Source organism: Psittacula echo, assembly GCF_963264785.1.
Source record: "Psittacula echo genome assembly, chromosome: 4".
Taxonomy (NCBI): Eukaryota; Metazoa; Chordata; class Aves; order Psittaciformes; family Psittacidae; genus Psittacula; species Psittacula echo.
Window position 1 is genome coordinate 76,051,978 of NC_137738.1, and position 10,423 is coordinate 76,062,400.

The 10,423-nt window shown below is 47.0% G+C and overlaps 1 protein-coding gene across 1 annotated transcript; it reads right to left on the reverse strand.

Moving 5' to 3' along the window:
* Positions 1 to 1,971: 1,971 nt before the first annotated feature.
* Positions 1,972 to 10,324, reverse strand: MTO1 (mitochondrial tRNA translation optimization 1). The gene is made up of 12 exons (XM_080616480.1): positions 10,045 to 10,324; positions 9,682 to 9,881; positions 8,712 to 8,829; positions 7,811 to 8,100; positions 6,505 to 6,617; positions 5,720 to 5,910; positions 5,330 to 5,460; positions 4,669 to 4,873; positions 4,416 to 4,587; positions 3,602 to 3,720; positions 2,955 to 3,112; positions 1,972 to 2,779 (listed from the first exon to the last, which is right to left on the reverse strand). The coding sequence occupies exons 1-12, from the start codon at positions 10,253 to 10,255 to the stop codon at positions 2,618 to 2,620; spliced, it is 2,070 nt and encodes a 689-aa protein (XP_080472606.1). The 5' UTR covers positions 10,256 to 10,324; the 3' UTR covers positions 1,972 to 2,617.
* Between the last annotated feature and the right edge of the window lie 99 nt (positions 10,325 to 10,423).

The window sequence follows — 10,423 nt, forward strand, 5'->3', positions numbered from 1 at the left end:
CGATCCCTTTTTATCTGCCCCTTTTGTAACAGCAGTTGCAGAGCAAGTCTCCCACCTTCCAGATGAACGCCCTGGCCACCAAGCTGTCAGCACAAGGGGGAAGGACATTTATTTCTCATTAGCCCTGTGAAGCCATGGAAAGAGACAGAAACAAACACCTGGGAGGACCTTGAGCAGCACAGGCCATGGTTTGAGGGGAGCACCAAGAACACCTCCCTGGTGGAAACAGGAGCTCCTAGGGCACAGCAGATTCCTCCTGCAACCACTAAATGAGGTCTCACTGGGTGGAGGAGCACAGCCCAGGAGGTGCAGGCATCAAAGCTGGTAAACCCCAGAGCACCTAAAATGACTGCAACTGAAGGTCATTACTTACCAAAGCACAAAGGCAATGCTCAACTAGGAGGCACATCCGTGCTTGCAAGAGCCAGCAAAGTGGGGGGCTAAGGCAAGCCATTTAGTGCAGCCACTGCTGCACCATTGCAAACATTCCAGCAGCACCAGACATCCATGTTAAAGATGGGCTCCTCCGGTTCTGCACTTCCCATCCTGTTGGCTTTAGTGAGACCACAGGGCCTGCGGGGGTCTAAGCTCACTTTGTCTTCATGTTAAAACACAAACCTTGGGCCTTTGTAACAAATCCCTGGAGGAGTTAGAAAGCAGGTGGCACGATGTCTGCATCTGATTTGCCTATGCTATTTACAGCAGTTCACGTAGCCTTTCTGTGCTTGGTTTTCCTAAGAAAACGAATAGGACTACTTGTAGCTATGAATTCCTGTTAAGTCTTCTTGAACAAGAACTGTTCAACAAGCACAGGATGTTGTGGCAAGCCCTATATACATTAAACTAACACCTGAGGAACTCCCAGTCCTCAAACTTGTGGATGTGCCAGGTTTTCCATTTTGGCTAATACGGACATCATTAACCTCCATATGTGAACAGAGGACACTGTGTCTTAAGAAGGGAGCTCAGCAGTAGCCAGAGACCTACTTCAGGCTGAAATATAGACCAGCTGTTACAGATCTGCTGAAAAGCAATGCACCAATGCACTTATGACTTCAGTTCCCCCTGGAGTTAACTCTTCTTGCTTAGACCACAGCTGTTCATTATTACATTCCTACAGAAAGAAAAGCAAAACCCACTCCTTCTGCTCTTTGACACCAGTGCAGCCCAGCTCAGTGGAATCACTGTTTGATTTACACTGGTGCTTTAGAGACCAGAACCAAGGCCTTTGTAGCACCAAAATAAGTTTAGCACAGAAAGCCAAGGAAGAAGTGTTGGCTTTTTGTCACAGGTTGCAAAGGGCTTGCCTTTCAAGACTAACCTTAAATGGCTGCTGACATGAACTAGGAAATGTAGTTTTGAGATTGCACAACTGGCTTGAAAGTGAGAGGATGAAGGTGTCAGTAGGGCTTGTGGGCACAGGTACATCAAAACCAAACACGATAACAAAGATAATGCAATGAAGAAACCATGAAACTTTGATTAGAAGCTCCGCTGCTTTAAATACAGAGAGGCAAAGGCTTCAGGACTTCTTTGGATTCACACTGCTGAATTCAAGAGCACCATAGCTGGAGCCAGAGTTACACTGCAGAACATGTAGCTGGCTTCCTTTTGCTAAACTTACAGTTGACAAGGTAGAAGTAATTCTTTGAGCCAACAAAGCTGAAAGGAAAATAGGCCACAGACGTAGGGACATGGAAATCCCTGGCCCTACTTCCCCGGACGGCCAAGTCAGCTGCATCCTGGCCCCCAGTACATCAGTCTGTCACCACACTGCTCAGAGCTGAGGTTCCTGGAGCAGCTTCCAACATGCCCCTCTGTTCCTTAGCACCCTGGCCTAGGCAACAAGTTCTGCTCCAGCTGCCTTCACCAGCTCTGTAGCAAACCTCACCCCACCTTACCTGCATGAACTGGGACCCAGTGAATTGCCAAGGCTCTACTGAAAGCTAAGTGACAACCAAGTTCTTCAGCAAGTTTTGAGATGAGCTTTATTTTAAAGGAGAACTCCCCCCTAGAACAGTGTTTACATTCACTCTATCTGTTACTCAAGTTTAAATATTTGTGTGGCATACATTCTCATAGCCAATCGTTTCCTATTGGCTGACATCACGTTACAACCTCACACTGTGCGCAGTCACTGCACAGCTATGAACACAAGTACTGAAGTCCATGGAACACATCTTCCAGCTCAAGTCCTCTTGTGCTGCCATGAGCTCAGCACGGTAACATTTCTTACTTGTTTCAGAAGACCAAAACACTGTCCTTTCCAAGATGCTTTAGAACAGATTTTTAATATCTGACACCTTTCAAATTAGAGGAATTTTAAAAGCAATTCCCCTGTCTTTTCATTTGGATTGGCAAACTCAGGCAGCATTTAGGTTCCTGAACATTTACTTAAGGTCTGCGCTTTCGTCATCTTTGCTTTACTCAATGACACTACCACAGGACACAACTAGAACTGGTTTGGATCCAGCCAGCACAGGTTTTATCCGTGAAGAAGCTTGTGCGCACAGGTGATCTCGCCATGTACTCTGGCAGGAGGGGTACACTTCTCTGCAAAGGTGTTTTAACAAAGGTACTCTTGCTTCTTTTCAGAAGACTTTGCTGAAATCTGTCTTTATGAAGCTGCTTTCTCTGAGTACATTTTCTCTGGGAAGCGTTTATCAGTCTGAGGTAAAGCTTTTAGCCTCTCTGCCTTCTGGCGATTGGTTTTCACAAATCTTAGCAGGTTAACAATAGCAGCTGGTGTAATTCCAGGGATGCGGCTGAGTGCACCAATCTGCATGTGGAAACAGGAGCAAGTTAACCAAGAACAAACCTACACACTAGTGAAAAACAGAGACTGAAACCTGTGGGTATTCCTTTCCCTGACTATTCTCACCCCCCCCCACCTCTTGGGAAGACACAGAAAGGATTTCATTGCTGCTCAACCTTGCTGTGACCCAGTATCTTACCGTCTGGGGACGGTTAGAGTCCAGTTTTTCCCGCACCTCCAATGAAAGTGATGCATCAATGGCAAAGTAATCTAGGTCCTCAGGCAGTCGGAGGGCTTCATCACGGCGCACTTCTTCTATTTCCTGCTGTTGGTTCTCCACACACCACTCGTAAGCAGCTGTGATAGAAGATGAGGGAAACAAGACCACATATGGATGTTTATGTGAAACAGGTCACCTGCAGGAATTCTTTGAAGCAGAATAAGCAATTCCACTGAGACTGTCAAAAGCTCCTAAGGAAGTTTCCAGCTGCACAGACTAAAGAGCCTAATTCACATCACTACTTTGGAAGTAATACTCTTTAATTTGTTACAGGAATTAAGATACACAGGTTGGCTTTTCCTTTCATCCCAGCAAAGGACGGTCTATTTGACAGAGCAGTAAGCAGGAAAAACCCAGGAGTGGACATGAATAATTATCTCGTCCCACCACGTGAAACCAGGTGGCTGGCACAGGGCTGTGGCCTATGGTAAAAGGTGCATGCTCTAACAGCGCTTTATTTCACTAAGCAGTAACACGAAACACACTGGGATGAATGGATTTGCTCACCCCTTACTGAACACAACATACACGGATCCCACTAAGAGATTATAACTCTTGTACTCTACCTTCTATTTTTAATCTCTCTGCCAGTTGTCTCCATTGAGCAAGCTTTCCCAGGGGCTCTGGGACAACCCTTGCCAGAAGCTCCATGTTGGCCTCTGGATATCGAAGGACATCAAAGGCACTGTGGAGAACAGGAGTTTTTATGGTACAAAGGAGTCACTTGCATAAGGCAGATTTACAGCTGTTCCCAGCTCAAACTTGTAAAGATCTCAGCATAAGCCAGAACTGCAGAGCCAAGCTCACCCCTCTACTATCTCCTCTTGGTATACAGCTCTTTTGAGCTGTTAAACTCTTGAAGACGAGCTCTTTATGAAAAATAAACAGCAAGATAGAAGGGATGAGGTAGGGGAACACAGACTGAGTTAGCTCTTAGTCACTGATTTAAAACAACAGAAAAGAGAAGGTGAGATAAAGGATGCGTAAGGGAAGAAAGGCCTCTGTGTACAAGAACAGCTACCATCTGATGGTAGCCTGAAATCAACTGCTGCTTTATTAAGCTTTCAGCAAAGCAGCAACCCACTGCACAACCATCACCACTTGGTGACACTCTCAATAAGGACAGCAAAAACTGATAGGGCCAGTGGAGAACACCCTTGCTTTGGGAGCCTATGTCAGCACTAGGAAATGCAGTATAGTAAAAACACCAATGTCACACTTATTCTATGGACAAGCATCAGGTGTCTGTCCTCTAAAGGTGATAAAGCTGGAGTCTTGGGAGTATTGATGGCTTCAGGAAGGATGGACAACTGCTGTGAAACTACAAGCCAGCTAAAGCAAGCATAGGTCAGACCAGAAAGCTTCAGCTGTAACCCTTACCTGAGAGGCAAACTTCGACTGCTACTGATAGGAACTTCTGGTATTAACTGGGACCATTTGGATATGCTGAACTGAAGGGATTTTAGTGTTGCAATTCCATCCTCTAAAGCAGCTCTCATCTTAACTGCTTGTTCGTATCGCTGCTGTGACACACACCCAGCTTCTTCAAAACCTGCAGAGACAGATGGCGCAGGAGACAGATACCTATGACGAGGCAGGGCTGCTCACTGCAAGAGCCACCACAACAAAATACCTCTGTGGGTGAGCCTTGCATCAGCATTGTCAGGCCGGAGGGACATGCGGAACTCCACGCGGCTGGTGAACATCCGGTATGGCTCGCTGGTGCCCAGAGTGGTAAGGTCATCAATCAGGACACCTATGTAGCCTTCAGTGCGGCTGACAATGAAAGGGGGCTTGCCATGAACCCGTAGGCAAGCATTGATCCCAGCAATCACACCCTAGGCAGACAGAACACAAAACACAGTTACTGGTCTCTTTGTGGCTGAAGTACCAGCACATCTGCCTTCAAAGACTCAAGTGTCAAACTGTATCTTTGAAAATGCCATAGCCTGTGCTAGTAATGTAGGCAGCTTCTTTCTTGTGATGTTACGTGTCTGAAGGGCTTCTTGGCCCCTGCTGACATGAGTAGAGATAATTCCCATGTTTTCAATTACATGCACTGCATAGTCTCCATGCTGAAACATTTGACAGTGCTTTCAAATACTTGTATTACTGCAATGTCAAGAACAGCAACTGTAGATACTAAAAGTAACAATATCTGGGCAAGTCTGGAATCAGGGTAAGCAACAAAAGTAAGAACATCTCATTAGCAGAAGATGGGCCTAGCAAGACTATGCATCAAAGACAAATACCCAGGCAATATCCCTTTCTGAGTGGCAATCAGATTCACCCACCTGAGCTGCAGCTTCTTCATAGCCTGTAGTGCCATTTATCTGGCCTGCAAAGAAGAGGCGCTGAACAAGACGAGACTCAAGAGAAGCAGTCAGTTGGCGGGGATCTAAAAAGTCATATTGCACTCCGTAGCCTATGACAAACAACAAGACAGATCTTATGAGAGGGATTTCGAAGGTTCCTTTTATTGGCAAAGACAATGAGTGGGGCAGAATGACTTAAGATTATCAACTTTTACTTATTACATAAAACCAACCAAAGAAAACCCCCTGTGTTCAAGAATTCATTTTGTTTCATATTTCCTTTGTTTTCTTATACTCTAAACATAATATGGTTTTTATTAACTGGTAGCCAATATGACAAATAGATTTAAACCTATTCACCCCCCTCACCTGGCTGCAAGATCTTGGCTTTTTCCAAGCCTGGGATGGATCTGATCACCTGCTCCTGAAGCTCAGGTGGCAGTGTCATTGACACGCCTTGGGGGTAAATGACATTGGACTCCAAGCCTTCAGGCTCCAGCCACACCTGATGTTCTCGGTTTGGGAAGCGCAGAACCTTTGATTCCAGAGATGGACAGTACCTGCAACGGTAAATAGCCATGAGCACCACCTGAGGTGGAGAAAAAGTAACTTGCCAGAAGCAAAGCAAGAGAAACCCACAGACTGTCAGTTCATGCCACTGAGAGCCTTGAATGATGCCATGCTGTCCTGGTTTCACCTGTAACCTTTGGGTTTTTTTTTTCCCTCCTTCCTAGTAGCTGGTGCAGTGCTGTGTTTTGGTTTTAGTCTGATAGCCAAAAGGGTATTTCACACCACAGCACGTCATGCCCAGTATATGAACTGTGGGGAGTCACCCAGAAGGCCCAGATACCAGGCTGGGTATCAGTTGGTGGGTGGTGAGCAATTGTACAGTGCGTCACTTGTGTTTATTGTTTTTTTGACTTTCCCCTTTTAGTTTTATATTCTCTCCCCTTGTCATTTCCCTTATAGTTATTAGTATTATTATTCCTATTAGTTTTATATTATAGTTTAGTTATTGGATTGTTCTTATCTCAACCCATGGGGTTTACATTCTTTTGATTCTCCTCCCCATCCTGCCCAGAAGAGGGGTGTGTGTGTGTAAGTCAATGGCTGCATTACTGGATGGGATTAAACAATGACACACACACACTTACCGTGGACCCTTTGTTGTCTCCCTTATATGGTTGTTCAGATGGAGATTATCACAAATAATTTCCTGGGCTTTCAGGGTAGTGCGAGTCAGGTAACACAACAGCTGATCTTCTGGCTGAAAGAGGCCAGAGCTCACTTTAATTTAACCCAGTCATAACACTGTACTCTTACTAAACAACTCTGAGGACTTCCAGGGTGGCTTTTTCATGACACTTGGCTTGCACTTCTTGGAGACATGGGCAGTGCTATCATACTGACTGTGCAGACAGAACACAAGCAATCAGAGAACTTCAGCAACATGCCAAAAGCAGGCCAAGAAGAGAACAGAACCTGAGAGCCCAGAATCCAAGTTCTATTCTATACACTGTATTCTGAATTGTAGGATGGATATTCCTATTAAAACAACATGTTATATAACAGCATTCAAATTAACCACAGGACGTCAGAGCTCTGAAGAGAAGTGCTGACCCTACAATAAACAGCCAACTGAAGTTTGATGAAGAAAATAAAACCAAAACAGAAATCTCTGAAACCCCTGCAATTAACATGGAAAACAAACCCCACCATGTAAAGTATTTCACTATTTTTTCTGAAACAGTCAACAGACTGACATTCAAAACAATGATAATGTTGCACTTCAACTCCTTAAAACCTTTCCTACACATACGAAGTACTTCAAATGATACTACTTTCACCTCCACCCTGATTATAGTAAGTTATTGTAATTCCTATATGCTCTTGGGCAAATCAACTCCTGATACTTAATTCTGTGCCGTTTAACTACATTATGTAAGAACACCATCAATTTCCCAAGATTTGCTTTGGAAAATTTTCTTCTGCTTTTAACTTACTGCAAATACATCCACCTCTGAGCATTGTGGATAACTGTCTTTCCCAGCCAGCACTGTTAATGATCTCCAGTTTCAATATTTTAATCTTATTCTAGAGCCAGGATAGCAAGCCAGACATCATAAATCTCCACAATATGGGTCTAATAGTGGAAGTATTTTGTAAAGCCACCCATGTAACCAGCACATGAATACTAACAATATCATATTTTATGCGGTTCTGACTTCAGAAGTAAAGCATGTTTGGTTCTCAAGTTGATAAATGGAGGAAAAAGGTACTTGCTTTCAAAACAAGCAATTTCTCCCTCTGCATTGGGGATCCTCAGAGACATAAGACCTCCAGTACGAGTACAGCCCAGCTTCCTTTCCCAGCCATCCATTTCCCAGCTGATTCTGAGCATGACGTTCCCAGAACCACTCCCCACCTGCCTCTACATCCACTTGGTGCATGCTCTCCCACCTTGATCCACACAGCCTCACTAAGGAAACTGAATGGCACCGGAGGATTGTCAGCTGCGCGTTCCTGCAGACCGCTGAAGTCAATGGTATCTTTTGCAAGTCGGGGTGGTGTTCCAGTCTTCAGCCTGCCCACAGCAAATCCCAGTTTCTCCAGAGTCTGAGCCAGCCCGATGGCTGGTTGGTCCCCCAGCCGCCCAGCTGGGTACGTCTCCAGTCCGATGAGGATCATACCCCTCAGGAAGGTACCGGTGGTCAGGATAATACTCCCAGCATGTACCGTGCTCCCATCTCCTGAAACAGCAAGTTTTCAGAGATATGCATATTTCAGTATCAACAAAGCCCTGCTATCCTAGTGCTCTGTCTAAAACTAGACTAACTGTTTGCTGAGGGTTTATCCACCTTCTATTATGTAACAAAATCAACATTTCAAGAATAAAAGCATCAACAGTAATAACTGCAGTAAGCAGCATTTCTTATTCCTAAGCATGCTACCCCTAACACAGAAAACCCACTCCTGGGAAAAATCCTTATCCAGGCCCTTATTTCAGAATGCCTGTTTACTAGAACAGCAAGAGGTAGTAAAGCACGAGATGCTATTAGTAAGACGCCACTGCCCTGTAGTGCTGTCAGCAGCACATACTGCTTACTAAGTAAAAAAAGCAGCAGGGAATTCAGCATCACTAGCCTGAAGAAAATCAAACTCACGTACCCTCCCAATATCCCATCTACCCACGTATGTTTTTCATATGTTTACATATACTGACCTAGTTTAGTGCATACTCAGCCTAAATCACCTCTATCAGCTAATTCAACTCTCTCACTGGTGAATCAGAAATGTTTACCCCAAAGGCTGCTCTTAGTGTAGAGGAACTGAAGGTGCTTCCTGAGTTACTAGCACATACCCAGAACGACTCCGGTGACTTGGCACTTCCCAGGATGGTCTGGTTCTGGCTCTGTCAAGAGAAGATCCTCCACAGATGCCTCACGAACTGTCAACAGTGGTGTGTTAAGGATTTCTTTCTGTCATGAAAGGAGTTACTGCAAAAATCTAGTAAGTTATGAGACACATGGGCAGTCCCAAATCCTGCTGGTTTCCAGAACATCTATCACCCGCTTCCCCTTTCCATTCTCACCAGTTCACTTGGCATACATTCAGTTACTGTACTATGTACTATCCTGATCTATCAAATAGAACTTCTCACCCACAGAGAAGAGTTTAAGCTCAAACAAAAAATGTTGGTCATGAAGTCTGGCCTGTATACGAAACACTAGAAAAAATTTTAAACTATGCTGAGCTCCAACAGTTTACACCACATTAAAGCACCAAACAGAAAGGCATAAAGGTTTGATAAGAAAACATTAAAAACCAAAACAATCGGTGTCTATGACATTGGTATCCTGACACTTTGGATTTGAGTAATTCATTCTAACACTCCAGCCTGCAAACATGCAGAAAAAAAGCCCCTGGAAATAGAAACGTGTGTTTTTAAACTAATCATCACTCTTGACTTTGTCTTAAATTGTCCCCACTCCTATTTAACAGTAGCTGGCGTTTCTACCAGGCTGCATATACAGATATCCCGGCTAAACATACACGGCTAAACGTACACGATTAATGCATCCTTGAACAGGGTAAACTCAGGGCCCCAGACACTACAGATACTCTCGAACCCCTCCGCCCCAAGCTGGGCCACAGCTGCAGAAGCCAGGTGCCGCCGCCGTCGGAGGGCTGTGGGGCAGGAGGGAGCCGAGGGCAGGCTGCCCGTCTGGCGCACAGCGCTCGCAAGAAACCGTCTTCCCTCTGCACAGAGCACAGTTTGAGTTGTAAAGGTTCCCACGAGAGGTGTTCACCCCAGCCCAGCCCGGCCTCACCTGCATGTGCTCCTTGTAGAGGCCGCGGTCGATCTGGGCGCGGAGGCCCCACACAGCTGGGCCCTTGCAGCGGTTCAGCACTTTGTAGTGCACGCCGGAGCGGTCGCAGACCCGACCACACAGCCCGTCCAGGGCGTCCACCTCCCTCATGAGATGCCCCTTCCCGATGCCGCCGAAGGAGGGGTTGCAGGACATCTCCCCTGCAGACGGGACACACCGACACCGCTCACCACCGCCGCCTGAGGCGCCCGCAACCTCCCCGCCTTGGCCGGGGACACCCAAGGCGCCCCCGGGAAACAGGCCCGGCCCGCCTCCCCGCGGTACCCCTTCCCCCCGGCCCCCCGGGCACCCCCGCGGCGGTACCAATGGTGTCGATCTTGTGCGTGAGCAGCAACGTGTGGGCTCCGCCGCGAGCAGCCGCCGCCGCCGCCTCCGTCCCAGCATGGCCCCCGCCGATCACCACCACCTCGTAGCGCGGTACCGCCGCCGCTCCGACCTCGCTGCCCGCCCGGCGGCGCCAGGGGCGCAGTGCCGAAGGTAGCGCCAGGCCGCGCCAGCTGCCGCGCCGCCACATGTCGGAAGCGGCGCCACAAACAGCGAGAGTGACCGGAACCAGCAGCGGGAGGCGGGTGACGACACTTGCCGCGCCTCAGCCGCTTGGGGGCGGAGCCGTTTGCGCCTGCAGGGCGGCAGCCGCTGGGCAGAGCGCCGCTTCGCGGCCGTCCACTGTACTGCTCCGTGA

Bases quoted from the DNA above. Each gene is read 5' to 3' on its own strand.
- MTO1 (XM_080616480.1), bottom strand. From the start codon at position 10,255: ATGTGGCGGCGCGGCAGCTGGCGCGGCCTGGCGCTACCTTCGGCACTG. The intron at 5,461-5,719 runs GTGAGGGGGGTG...TGTTTGTCATAG, and splicing joins AGCCAAGATCTTGCAGCCAG to GCTACGGAGTGCAATATGAC. The intron at 4,588-4,668 runs GTATTTTGTTGT...CTGTCTCTGCAG, and splicing joins TGCAAGGCTCACCCACAGAG to GTTTTGAAGAAGCTGGGTGT.